This window comes from Cinclus cinclus, chromosome 17 (genome assembly GCF_963662255.1).
Source record: "Cinclus cinclus chromosome 17, bCinCin1.1, whole genome shotgun sequence".
Taxonomy (NCBI): domain Eukaryota; kingdom Metazoa; phylum Chordata; class Aves; order Passeriformes; family Cinclidae; genus Cinclus; species Cinclus cinclus.
This window is the reverse complement of record NC_085062.1, coordinates 3012892-3027068: the sequence shown is the minus strand read 5'-3', so window position 1 is coordinate 3027068 and position 14177 is coordinate 3012892. Positions and strand designations below refer to the sequence as shown.

General features: G+C 46.6%; 1 protein-coding gene across 3 annotated transcripts; it reads right to left on the bottom strand.

Annotated features, from left to right (window-relative positions):
* Positions 1-52: 52 nt before the first annotated feature.
* Positions 53-9103, bottom strand: TMEM120B (transmembrane protein 120B). Of its 3 annotated transcripts, none has more exons than XM_062504401.1 (12): positions 9035-9103; positions 6732-6850; positions 5712-5828; positions 4903-4962; positions 4264-4359; positions 3148-3237; positions 2609-2674; positions 1624-1685; positions 1282-1374; positions 847-911; positions 629-697; positions 53-430 (listed from the first exon to the last, which is right to left on the bottom strand). In XM_062504401.1, the coding sequence occupies exons 1-12, from the start codon at positions 9101-9103 to the stop codon at positions 317-319; spliced, it is 1020 nt and encodes a 339-aa protein (XP_062360385.1). In that variant the 3' UTR covers positions 53-316. The 3 variants fall into 3 exon arrangements, with proteins under 3 accessions (XP_062360385.1, XP_062360386.1, XP_062360387.1); XM_062504402.1 differs by having other exon boundaries at positions 847-908; XM_062504403.1 differs by having other exon boundaries at positions 327-430; positions 625-697.
* Positions 9104-14177: the final 5074 nt, after the last annotated feature.

The following is a 14177-nucleotide window of genomic DNA, read 5'->3' as shown; positions in this document are numbered from 1 at the left end:
GAATTGGAATTACAGTAGATTCCACATTTTCCCCAACGCTGGCACTTGGCCAGGCAGGTGCATGCTGCTCTATATACAGAACAAAAACCCCAGAAGCAAACATGTTTTATATTAAATAGACATAAATAGCAGGAGTGTGACTGGAGAGCCATGCTTGCATTAATACTGAGTCTGTGCTGGCAGAGTCCTTCACCAAACACAGGGACAGGCGAGTCCTTCCAAGCCCAGCCATCGCCCAGCTGGGGTTGAGCAGGATCTGTCCCAAACCAGCCCTGCTGGGGGCACAGGGATGGATGCATACTGGGAACAGGGGGAGTCACAGCTTCTTCACCTTGTCTTTGTTCTTTTGGAGTTTAGTGTGCACCACTTTGAGAGTAGTAAGGAAGTTCCCAAGGAAGAGCAGCAGGAATGTGAAAGCCAACACAAAAACCTGAAAGGGGAGAGGGAGCAGCATTGACTACCTTGTAATATTACAACATGGCTTATATTCAGCACTGCTGGGCTCTACCAGACACAGAACAGTGCTGAGATATTTAAATGGAGTCAGATACTCAAATATTTTTCAGGATGTGGTCAAGTACCCCCTCTGCCCTGCCCTGTGCTTCTTCTGAGCAGAGCCAGCACACACCTGCCATTCTTTGCATTCCTTGTGCCTTGACAATCTGAAAAGCGTGATTGCATTGTATAGCTGCCAGAACTGCAAAGGGGGAAAAGGCAATTTAATTATGAGCAAAAAGAATTAAACCTTGGAAACATTCGTCATGGCTGCGTGTGATCCAAAGCACCTTTGTGTGGTGCAGCAGCAGACACTGCACCATGCAGGGAGCAGGGGATCACCCAACTTACATGCCCAAAGAACAAGAAGGGAAGGAGAAATGTCAGCCCCCGCCACATCCAGGACTGAAATCCTTCTGGAAAAGGTGGACAGAAGAGACAGAGCATGAGCACAGAAGAGCCAGGACTGGACCTGCAGCTCCTCCCCACCCAGACCATCCCATAAAGGCTATTCCTGTCAAGGAAAAATGTTTTCTTGAAATTGCTGTAGTTGCAGAAGGATAAAGCTAGGGATGACCAAAACCTCCATCTCAGTCTCCTCAAATGCTGACAAAGATCAGATTCCTCTGCTCCTGACCCACAGGACCCGAGGAGGGGGATAAAGGGACACAGGCAGCCAGGCAGGGGCAGCTCTGCAATGGGGGGGCACACTGCCCTCTCTCCCCCACCACTGCACCCAAAACTTGTGCAAAAGCAGTGCAAAGAAAGTAGAGCAGGAAACCTCACCTACTGTTAGGTCTAAGTGGTTTCTCTCCCCCAAAGCCCGGAGCCTATAGAGGCAGCCCCTTTGGTAATAATACTGTAAGAACTGAACACAGCCTGGAGAAGGAGACAGAAAACATCACTACATTGGTTATTCAGAAGTACAGTAAGTTTCAAACAACTTTAATAATTTTAATCCAACAGCATTTAACTATTATTTATATTTGTAGATTGCATATTTGTGCACTATCTTCATATTCCTACAGTTTAATAATCCAGTATTTACCAAACAGAAGTGTTTTCTTCTCAGCACGTACAATACAAAATTACTTTATCCCCCGAATTAGCAAGGTAAGATATACTCACTCTGAAATATTGAAAATGCTAAAAATTGACTGCGAAACATCTGATACATGAGTCCATCTGGCCTGGAAGCAGAACACAGGGGAGGTCCATTGGTTTGCTAAAAGCATCCAATGCATCAAACCCTTCCCCTTCACCACCAGGCCTGATCCCATTAGCAAATGAACCAGCAGCTGGTGCCCAGCCCATTCCACCCACTGGGAGCCCAGAGAGGTGCTACAGCCACACAGGAAGTGCTCTCATGGATTAGGTTTCCCCTCTCTAACAAGGATAAATGCTGTCCCCTCTTATCCATGAGAACAGTTTTCTCCAGGCAGCAAAGCCATTCAGCATCATCTGCATGGAGAATCTGAGCACTGGAACAGGGGGTGGTTGTGCAGCTTATCCCAAGGGTAGTTCAGGATAGATGGAAGCCAAGGGACCTTCTGCCCTAGCCACTATGTCAGCCCCTTACAGGTTCAGGAGCAGGAGCTTCTGTTGTTTTAAAACAATTTTTAATAATTAACTCCTCAGTTCATCCCTAGGTTGAGACAGGTTGTATGTGGGGTGCATCGTGGGTTGTCTGACCATCACCACCACCAACTGCAAGGGGGTAACTTGCATTTTTGGCTTTAAACTCTGTAATCAAGGCTCAGTAAAGGCATCAAACATTCATTTTGAGGTGTCCTTCCTCTACAGCAAAGTGCTGCTTGCTTCCTTAAGTAGAGAGACAGAAACTGGGAGACTTGCAGAGATTTTGCTATCACCAGCCTAACTACAGCCACAGGGTTTGCATTTCTTTCCTTTTTTAACCAGCAATGTAAATACAAACTTGCAGTGTTGTATTTATCATTGAAAACATCTGTAACATCAAACAAATACTAAGGCTGACACTCTGCCATGTGTCCTGTGGCCACAGCTTCGTGGTCACACTGGATTTAAATGCTCAGATGATATAAACACCATGAAACAGGCTTGAAGCACCTCGAGCAGGCAAGGACAGACTCACCATGTTAACATCACTCCAGACAGGAATGTGGAAACGTAGTGATGAGACACCCACCAGCCTTTGATCCTGAGCAGAAAAACACATGGCAATTAGACAAGAAACATGGATTTCAACATTGAAGTCCAGCCTTACAGGCAAAAAATGATCCAAGAAATGGGAACAAATGCCTCAGTTGTCCCATCTCGAGCACAAGGAATGCTGTGGCATTTCCAACCAAAGATGTGTGACCCCTAACACAAGGCAGCACACACACCCCAGACCACATCTACAACTGACCCACAGCTACCAAAACCAGCCAACACCTTGGACCAATGACTTAGGGACTCTTAGGAACTGCAGCTGCTCTCTCCCCAAACCTCAGGTGGCCACATGTGTCCTTGGAAGTGACCAGGGAAGAGGGGAGAGGCAAGAGACTCAGCAGAGAGGCTATCAGCATCTTGGATTTGCTGGGCTTTGGTGCCAAGCTGGTGCTTTTTGTTGCCTGGTTTTCTTTTAAGGACATTTCATGCTTTCCATGGCTTTTGCAGGTGGCAGTGTACCTTGAGCCATTGCTAATGAGAATGCTTTCCCGTATCGTCAGCGTGCAGTAATACCACACCAACAGAAAGTTAAACACTTCATCTGTCACCCTGTTAAACAGAAAAAAACACAGAATAAAAAAACACCTTGTTAATTATAAAGACCCATTTTAAAAATCCCTATTTTTCCTTCCTCCTCCTGGGTAGATGAAAACCTGTCCAAGTGAGGCTATGGACACAAAGCCCCATCCTGAACATCTCTAGCCCACACACAAGCACTGCAGGCTCCAGGCCCTTTTCCCCCATGATCCAACACTGCAGATCCTGAGCTGATAAGCAGATATGCAGGGATGACATTAAGTGCTGCTCAAGGAGAGAAAGCACCACAGAAGCAGCAGATGATCCAATTCAAAGAGGCCTTTCCAGGCTAATTCAATGAGGAGATTCCATGAGATCTATATAAATCCAATCAACTAAAAAAAAATGGAACAGCATTATGCTCTGGGGCAAAAAATACTAAAACACCAAAACTTTACTTTGCCATTTGCAAAATCCTGAAGCCAAGGGGACTTGGGGCAGCCTTTGTACAGGGCAACAACATTTCTGGGATGATCCTGCATTCACACAGACATGCAGAGACCATAGTGGAAGTGTGTGACTCCAACACCTTCCTGGTTTTTAAGCAAAACTCAATAGTGGGAGCTTGTTGGTGCTCAGACACTTTATCACAACCTAGAGATAATGCTTCAGGTCTGATGATTTCACACAAATTGTCTTTTGTTGCTTTTGTTACCCCAGAACTGTAGCACAGTGTTGGTCCCTGCCTGGGACAACCCACAAGCACAACCAACTGTTCGATCCCAAGGACAGCACAATGCCAGAATAACATCAATTTTTAGCATCATCAGGAAACGTGATGTTGGACTTCCTCAGTTACAAAAGACTCTTTTAAAAAGGAAAAACAATTAGGTAAAATACAGCTCCTGCCAGAATTGAAGAAGTGCAGGTGTCCTGCTGCCCAATTGCTCGAAGCCTAAACACCACGTGAGCTGTCTCACTGTCCTTAAAGAGTACATAAGATAATTCAAAGCACAATTTTATGCAGAATACTTGATAAGAAATTAAAATGCAGTTTACCTGTAGTGGAGAAAAAACCTGCAGGCAACAGCCCCAAGTAACAAGATTATTGTCAGATAAAGTTTGAACTTCTCGTACTCATCCTTGTAGGCGAACCTGGAAGGAAACAGGTGCTGTTTATGGACACAAACAGATGGAATTCAATTGGAATGTGGCTTCACCTTTTCCAAACCACAGACAAAGCCAAATGCCAGGCCCAGAGAGAGAGGTTTTGCTGAAACACTCGGAAAAGCAGCAGACAGTGGTGAAAGGCAGCGTTCTGCCTGCAGGGAGGGTCTGTCTCAGCTGCAACACAATGCCTTAAGTCCATCAGAGCTGGTTTCTGGGTTGGCACAGCAAGATTTAAAAAATACATATATATCTCCATTTTCTGGAGCAAAGTACCATTTCACAGCACAAAAAAACCCCAAACACTTTTACAGTTAAGGCCACAGGCTGAGCTGGGCATAAAAGTAAACGATGGACAGAATCAATTTGAGCTACATGTTAGCTTATCCCCATGTCATAGTCCAATCACCTACCCTCAACATTTCACTTAGCAGGTCTAAGAGAAACCCATTCCCCTCTCTGGGCTTCAGTCCACACCCACAGCTGGCCCCAGAGAAACCCAAATTCACACATGTGGGGAGGCTCACTCACTTTGCTTGGTTGCTCAGGAGAGTGACATTCACATTTCCCAGCACCAGATTTAAGTACAAGCTGGAAGACAAAAGCAAAGAGCAGATCCAAGGAAGCTGTTTCATTTGAACACCACAGGATGATCAAGACTGAGGTGATGAGACAGTGGCTCTGCCAAAGCCATGTTTGCTGGAGGTTTTTAATAAACATAAACTGGAGGGAAAGACCACAGAAGAGGCTCTACATGTGGAAATACTGGTCAGCATCTACAGGAAGCTACTTGAAAAGGTTTATTTTCCTGGTCCCTTTTTTGCACTACAGTCTAAGGGCAATATATATAGTATGCACTATCCAAACCCAAACACAGATAGGATTTGGAAGAAAAGTTTCTGATAGAAACTTCTGAGGGACTGCAGCATCACACAGCCCTTGACAACTGACATAACTCTGTCCTAGCAACCCCACTTGAAAAAGTTAAAGTTGGTTAAAAGTATTATTAAAAAAAAAAAAGAGACAAAAGTCTTGTGCTGATTCAGCCCTCAAAAAAATTATCCCAGGAAAACATCAGTGTGAAAGAGTGAACTGCACAATCCCTTGCCAGTGCAGGTTACTGTCATTTTAACAGAAAACCTGCACTGCCCACACACATTTGCATCCACTCACAGCCCATGAATTCTGTGTACAACTGACACAGCAGCTCAGCAAGAGACTTATGACTAATCCAATTTTACATGTCTTTCTGCAACCTTTTCCTTCAGGAACAAAGCGCTGTGAACATTTAAAAATCCAAAATTCCTGGAGCACACAAGCCTCCCTAGCAGAGCACGTACCCGTTCCTCTTGGGCAGGTAGGCTTCCATGTCAAAGAAGGCATTCTGCCTCTCCTTGATCTGGCTGCTGATCTCCTGAATGAGAGCAAACTCCTCAGGACTCGCTCTGGGCTTGCACCTGCAAGAACATAGAAACGAGATATTCCTGTTCATGTTTTCACCTCCTTTTTATTTGAAGGAAAACAATGTTGTCATAAAATCCAGGCTTTTAAAAAGATGGCTCTGTGATGTGCTTTGCTCCTGTATTTCTGCAGCACCATTTGTCTTATCACGACTTTATCTCACTGCCAGGTTTATACTGCTGTGTAGGTTACTTCAACCAGTTGGTTTATAAATATGCTTCTCTTTTCATCAGCTCAGTGACAGGATTGTGTAGGGAATATTGTGATTTTCTGAAGGAACTCCCTCCATCCTGGGAATTTTGTGCATGGTTTCAGGCACTGCCCTTGCAGAGGCTGCAGCTCTTACAGATATTAAGTATTTCAGGATGGAACAGGACACAGAGCTGATGATTTACTGACAAATAGTTTTAATAATTAATGTTAACCAGAGAGCAATGAGCAGCAGAGCCAGCAGCCTGTGGTGTCAGAGGTGCTGTACTCAGGCCTGCACACAAGGAATTCAGCCCCTGGCTCCTGGGATCAGGCGAGCAGCCAGAGACAGTTCCCTCCTGTAAATCCACCCAGGAGAAAGTCACACCTTCAGGTACAAGGACTGATGCTGCCTTTCCAGTGCAGTTTACAGAACAAAGTACTGCTCACCTGGCACAGCCAAAAGCTGCACAGTCCTGCAATGTACAGCATGCACTGCGAAGAAGAAACCCACACCACCTCTCTTAAACTTCTTTACTTACAGGATTCCCTCTCTCACGCAGTAATGAACATTTTACTCGGCTGTAATATGGAACAACTTTAGCACTGCAACATTGTCTATTAAAAGTACTGAAAGTCCAAGCATTTCAGCCTTTGGGAAGGAGAACTATCCCATCCCTGCCTCATCCAGCCTCCAGGTGTCCTGTTACCGTTGCAGGCTGTGCTTCAGATCCCTCAGTGTCTTCTTCTGTCGATGTATGGAGCTGCTGCAGGCTGTCTGCAAGCTGGTGACTTCTTCCAGTTTCTGCCTGTAAACTTTGTGTGTTTCCTGCAGGAGAAGAGGAGATGGTTGGTCGGAAGAGCCCTTCTAGGTTATTCATGGCATTTGGTCCTCACCTCCAAGGGAAATGAGGAAAATCCTGGTTTTATGGGATACAACAGGCATCCCTTTAACAAGCAAGGAGGAGATGCCAAACAAGTACAGATACAATAGGGCTGAAATAGACACTGAGGAAATTCCTGCAAGAGGAAAAGCATCCTCTAAACTCATCTCATTTCCTCTTTAAAAAGCTTTCCCACTCAGGAGCTCTTCACCTCCCATCCCACCCTGCAATGAAGCCCCTAATCCTTGAATCCCCTAATCCTCCATTTGATCCTGAAACATGCCCATCAAATGGTGGCTAAATCACAGGGCACTCCAATTTCAAAGACAGATTAAATCTTGGAGAAAAAAAATGAGGACCTAACAGGGGAGGAGGAAAAATACACAACACCAGGCACAAATCCATGGCTGGGGGTTAGGCACCACCTGGACACCACTGCCATCCCAACCCCAAGGATATTCAAGCAACCTACTGCCCCATATTCTGGTTAAAGAGCTGAACTGATGTCCCTGCCTGTGGCCTCAGATGCTTCCTGGGAGGAACTGCTTTATCACAGCTCATTGGTCCCCTGAAGCCCCCAGTCAGTGTTCATCCATAACAAGGACAGGATCACCAACTGCAAACCCATCCCATGAAGGGCTCCCCCAGCACCAAACAATGACCTCTGAGCCAATTTAAGACCGATAATAAGTTGGAAAACACAGTTTGCAGAGTTAGTGCCAAGAGACAGCATGGGTTACATGGCTGCTTCACCAAGCAGAACACCAACAACCACAGGAAATTCCCACCACACTTCCCAGAGCATAAACACAGTGGTGAAACCACACAAACGAAATCTTTGCTCTCCTCCTTGCTAGGACCCACCTGATTGTACTTTATTTACAAGAACAGTCCAAAACAAGCCCCAGTATCTAATTTAAAGACCTTAATAACCACACTAACCCTGTACAGGCACTGCAGCTCTCACCGTTTCAGGCTCACTTTGGTTTTGCTGAGCACACCTCTACAGCACTGATCCCTGGTCAAAGACACCTTGATCACCAGCACCAGTGACACCCCACCAAAAAGTGTTTCTCCTTTTACAGGTGGGGAAACTGAGGCAGGCACAAGTCACTGACATTTACTGTGGTTTAGGTCAGACTCAGGCAGGAAGCTGGTCCAGAGGGTGCACACAGCAAACAAGTGACCAACAAACCATCCCAGCTGGTCTCCCCCAGCACCCAACCCTTGTTTCTGCTAACAGCAGTACAACCTGAACTGAGTTTTAATTAAGAAACAAGCTAAATTTGGAAATCACACCTTATTTTTTTGCATGCACGTTCTGTTGAACAGTCTAAAAGAGTCTAAAACAGCCTCCAGAGTGAGAACAGACGGTTGTACTTTAAAACTATCTTTAAGATTTGAAGCACGCGTAGAAGTGCACCACTGGTAACAAGCAGGGAAGGAAGGGAAGATTTCTGGAGGTAAAAGAATCTTGTAGAACAGCTCTTGGCCCCCACTCCGAAGCCTTTCTGTCCCTCAATGCACTTTTGCAAGATGGAAAAACAGCACTTGGACCGGTCGTATCCCACCACGGGAGATCAAACTCCGCCAGGATATGCTGGCGGGACAGGCGCTGCCTGCACTGCTCTTTGCAGCACGCAACGGATGCACAGCCACACCGCGTCCCCTTCTCCCATGCTCGTTCCAGCAGTGGGAACCGCGGCACATCCTGGGATCTGAGGATCTTGGGATCCTCAGAGGGACCCGGGGCATGGCCACGGCTCGGTCTGGGCCGTCCCAAGCGCTCGCAGCCTGGGGGCAGCGGGGCGCAGGCTGTCCGTGGGTGCCGTGCAGGGATGCCCATCCTCGCCCCGCCGCGCTCCGTGCGGGCACCCCGCGGCCGCAGCGAAGGCACCGAGCACCGGCCCGGGCGGGGCGGGGGGGAGCCGAGCCGCCCAGGGGATGCGGTCGGCGACGGTGGGAGCCCCCGGTCCCGCTCCTGCCGGGGGGCGGGGGGCGAGCCGGGGCCGGCCCCGCATGGCGATGCGAAGCAGAGCCGGCAAGGGCAGCGCGGGGCAGTGCGGGGAAAGCCGCGTCCGCGCAGGACGGGGAGGCACCGCGATGCCCCGTAGGGCCCCGCCGCTCACCTGGAGCTGCCGGAACTCCTCCTCCAGCTCCCGCCACTCGCCAAGGCACCGCTCCAGCTGGTCCCGCATGGCGCGGGGCGGCGCGAGCTCCGCGGGCCGCCGGCGCGCGCCCGCCGCCCGCACCCCCCGGGCCCGCGCGCCGCGTGCGCCGCTGACGTCATCGCGCGCGGTCATGGGCGCGGCCCCGCGCGCCACCCGCCGCCCCGCCCCCTCTCCCCCCCCACCGCCCGCCTCAGGGATGGGACCCGTCAGGTGAGGAGGTGAGGGAGCGCTCCGGGCTGTGCTCCCCTCGGGCCGGAGAGCCCCTCAGGTGTGGCATGTCCTCAGGCCCAGCATCCCCTCAGATGCGGGATCCCCTCAGGTGTAGGATCCTCTCAGGTGTGGGCTCCCCTCAGGCCCGACATCCCCTCAGTGGCATCCCCTCAGGTGTGGCATGTCCTCAGGCCCAGCATCCCCTCAGGCCCTGGATCCTCTCAGGTGTGGGCTCCCCTCAGGCCCGACATCCCCTCAGGCCCTGGATCCTCTCAGGTGTGGGCCCCCCTCAGGCCCGGGTTCCCCTCCCGCGATGATCCCCATCAGGCCTGTGCTCTCAAACCAGGGCCCCCTCACATGGGAGTGTCCCCTCAGCTGCTGTCACCCTCCCTGCCCCGGTCACCTCCTGGAGGCCCTGCAACCTCTCCTGAGCCCCACTGTGTTGTGGCAGCACCTGAAGTGCTCCGTGGTGTGACATGGAAGCATTTTCCTGCCCTTTCAGGGTGGTTCATCACACATGGGGCTGAGAGTGGAGATAAAACCCTCCACTGCACAGGGCCAGCCCCTTCAGAGAGACCTGGTGGCTGAATCTGAGGCAGCTTAGCCCTGCAGCTGCCTGGACCTTGGTCACAGGTCCTTGGTATCAGAGAAGATAACAAGAGGATTCCTGATGTCTTTATTTTTACAATAATTATCCCCTCAGCAGCTGGACTGGCCAGTTGTGAGCAGGTCCTGATGTTCTGGGGCAGGGTGTGAAGAATTGTAAATCTTGGCACCACATCCTGTGGGTTTCTTGTGAAAGGGTAGAAATTGGCAAAGAGGAAGAAAAAGGGAAGGGGAAGGAAGCAATTTTTTTTAAAAAAGGGACAAGGGTGAGGGGAGGAGTGAAACCAAAGTTAAAACACAAATACAATGCTGTCTTTTCATGAGAAGCATGTATAGGATCCCATTCCCTTGAATTTGACATAAAAAACCAAACACGTTTTGTGTAGTGACATTCCTCAGTGTTCTTGCTGTCCCTGGCCCTTCTCTAGGTCTGTATTCACACTGTTTGCCTTTTTTCATATTTTTTTCATACATTTGTGGGTGGACACCTGAAATGCCATTGATTTCTGCTGGTTTAAGAACCACCAACCCCAGGGATGTTTCATTGTCCCTGCTGCTTCTCCAGTGAGGCTATCATTGTCCAAGGATCAAGCACATGTGTTGTGCCAGGTCTTGGTAATCCTGAAGTAGAATAATAAACAAATCAACAGAATAGAAATGTCACAGGGATTCATTACATCTGTGTTATTTTTTTCCTGGATTCTAGCTTTTATCCACAATCCTATGTAATAGGACTTTATGTTACAGGAGGGCTGGATTTTGGATTACAGACTTTGGAAGAGAAAGGATTGGAGTGTTAGTTCTGCGGTGGATACCTGCCGAAACTTTCCAGTTCACCAAAAGGTTGGAATACTCCCTGACAGCAAAGTTATATTTCCTTCCCACATGAAAACATTACCTTTGCAGTTCTCTGTGAGCTCAGTTTATCACAGAGCCACCCCTAAGATGTAGCTGCATCTTACCCCTTGCTGTTGAGGTTGGGGTGCTGACCCTCCTGCAGATCTGCAGATCTACACTTCAACATTTGTAGGATTGCTTGTGTCAGTCCTAACATGCAGGAAAAGGTGCTTCTAGAAAACATCATAAATTGTCAATAGCCCTTCAATGTATTTCTTCCTCTGCTGATCTATAAGCCTCAAAAGAGCAGAAGGAAACTCTTATCAGACACGAATATTTGTCCTGGGCTGTGATTCTGCAGGCTGATGACATTTCATTAGGGCCGTGGTTGGTGTTTCACATACAAAGGCAGGAAATGTGCATTTCCCACTCAGACCCCTGCTGTGCTGGCTCCAGAGCTCTCCCAGAACACCAAGGGATCACCAGACATTTATCCCAAACTTTCCTACCTCTCTCCTAAATCTCTTGAGGAGGAACAATTCTTACACATGTTGTGGCTGTGCATAATGATTACCCCAATAGATTCCTTCCAACTTTTTAACTAAGTTGTGCTAATTAATATTAATTCAAGAGATCTGCATTTTCTTTCAAACAGAAACCACAAAAACATTTAGTTAAGCACAAACAGTGTGAGTGTAGCAGGGCTGGCCTTACAGAAAGTTCTGCATTATTTAACCTTGCACCGTTAGGAAACACTTCAAAATTACCTGTAAGCTCTCTCCACCTCCTGGGAGGCTGTAGTTGTATAATCTTATTATTTCAATCACATCTTTGTGAATAAAACCAAAGCAAGCTGAGATAACAGTGATCTGTTTGATCACTAACCCTGGATGGGGAGCAGGGCTCTGTGCAGTTGGTGCTTGGGGTTCCCACACCTTGCCTGTCTTTCACTTGTGGCAGCACATGAGGAATGGTGCTTTTCCTCTGAATTTCAATATTTTATGATCATTTTTCAAGGTATCTTGCAAGTTTTAATGGCTGTTTTCTGCTGCCAGATACCACTTAAGGCCATTGCACAGCAAATCTACAAACATGAAATCTCGGGTTTGCCTTTACCTTAATTAATCCACAACTCACCAACCTTTCACTGCCAGAAAACGTATCTAGGAAGTTGGGTTAATAAATCAAGTTAAGGATCACAGCGAAATTGTGACTGTTTGTTCTCTGGGTGTTAGGTTTTTTTGGAGTACACACAGTTATATATATGTACAGTCACATGTGAGATCCTTTCCTTCAACCTCCAGTCTATTCCTGAATGCAAATTCCATTCATTCTTTCCTCTTAAGATAATTGAGGCTGTTTCCTTTGATGCTTTTCCCTTGTCTTAGAAATACAGATTATTTCCAGCACAGCAAATGGGAAAGGACAAAATATAAATGTAGATGAGTCCCTGTTCTAACATCAGGCGATAATAAGATGTGATAAATAAAATACTTGGCACATTTTTCAGCTGGAGATTGATACTGCTGATTCATCTTGTACTCATCTGGATTTATCCCTCAATTAAGGAATAAATTAAGGACTTGAAGTGAGGCATTAGCTCAAGTATGGCCAAATTTATCTGCCTCCAATGATATTAAGAGTCTTGCAAAGCACTCCATGGTCAGTAAATAATTCTCAGCTTTGGCTGGCTTCGGGAATTAACATCATAACTTTGCCTTTAAACCTCTACCTTGTTGCAGGTAGTTAAGCAGAGACCATGAGCTGTAAATCTGCAGTAACAGGAACTCATGGGGAGAGGGTATCTGGTGTCAGCTTCCAGGATTTCAACCTTTCAGTTTGCATAACTATCTAAATGCCTGAACATTCTAGATAACCCAGGGGTTTAACTTTAGGCTGTTTGAATGTAAAACCAACATGGTTTTTATCTTGAGAGAACTGCTCCCAGCAAAAAGGAGGGAAGAATTTTAAGTGCTTTCCCACAAGGCTGCCTCTTAAGACAGAGGCAACCAGGTGAAGTTTACACCTCAAAGCTTTCACTTCAATCCCTCCTAAATCCTGCTAATGACAATTCTTTTGAGCAGAGTGGTGGGAATGCTCCTTCTACTCACCAACACAGGCTTGGCCAGAGTCCAAGACCCTCCCACCTCTTCCCTGGCTTTTCTTTTGAATATAGCAACAATAAAACACACATCTGAGCATCCCACTTCCACAGTATGTTGTTGTCACACTCTTCACCTTTAAAGAATTCCAGCATATGTTTCCCTAAATGCTTTTTCTCTGTTCATTCTACAAAATTCCCAGAATAAATTTAATTTATTGGTTCTGACAGTTTTTAGCTGGTTTGGACATTTCACTTGGGTGATTCCCCAAGCTTAGTGAGAGCAAATTGAGCTTGGAGCAGCTGTCTCCTTTCAGTACAAAAATTATTGGTTTCAGATGTAGAATACTGAGAGCCTTGGTCTATATTTAATTTTCTTATTTAATTTTTTATGTTTAATCTTTCCCTTAAAAGTGAAAAAACTGAAAGTGCATCACATGTCACAGGACCTTGCTGCAGAAAGGTGTTTCTGGGCGTGTTTCCATGCACAAACTCCCAATGCTTGGTTTGCTCTTCAGGCTGGAAAAGGAGTTCATTGCAATGACCTCTGTTGGCAGAATAATGGGCTGAATTACAGCATAGTTTACATGGAAAGATTTAAAAGCTTCCTTTCAGTCTTAATAAATGTAAGGTTTAATCAACTGCCAGACAACTAAAGTAGTAACAGTAGAAACAGCAGCAGAACTGAAGCCCTGGCACTCCTGGTGAAAGTTTTGCCCTTGTTCCTGGGTGTCAGTGGCCAATGCCTGTCAGAGTGAAAGAAGAAAAAGAAACCAAAACAGCCAAGAAGGGTATTTGCCGCCAAATTTTGGCTGGCAAGGCTGGAACAAGGAGAATTGTGTCAAGGAAAATCCAAATTCTCAGCCTGGCACATTGAAACTTGAGTGTTTGACCCTACTTTTCATAGTGGCCCCAGTGTTGTGCCTGGAAACAGCTCCTCTTGGGAGTGGAAATGTCTGGTTGGGACATTTTTGGGTCACTCTGAGTTTATATCTCACTCTTTGAGTTATATATCACACCCTTTAAAAAAATATCCCCACTTCCTACTTACTAAGGGAGTTCCTTCTCTCAAAATGGAATGACATTTCCTAGGTAAAATTTCATTTGAGTGAATCAAAAGAACTTTCTGATAAAACTTCAAATATCACCACCTTCTCTTCAAGCTGATCTAATTTTGTCTCTTTTTTTTTTTTTGCAAGAAGGATATGCTTATATTTTCCCACTCTGTACCCTTGTAATACAAAAAGTTACAGAATTATCTTTCTGTATCAAGTGACAAAATAATTAAGTATGATTCAAATGTTTATATCTGAACTAAGAAAACTGTAAATGGGAATCACAGACAGC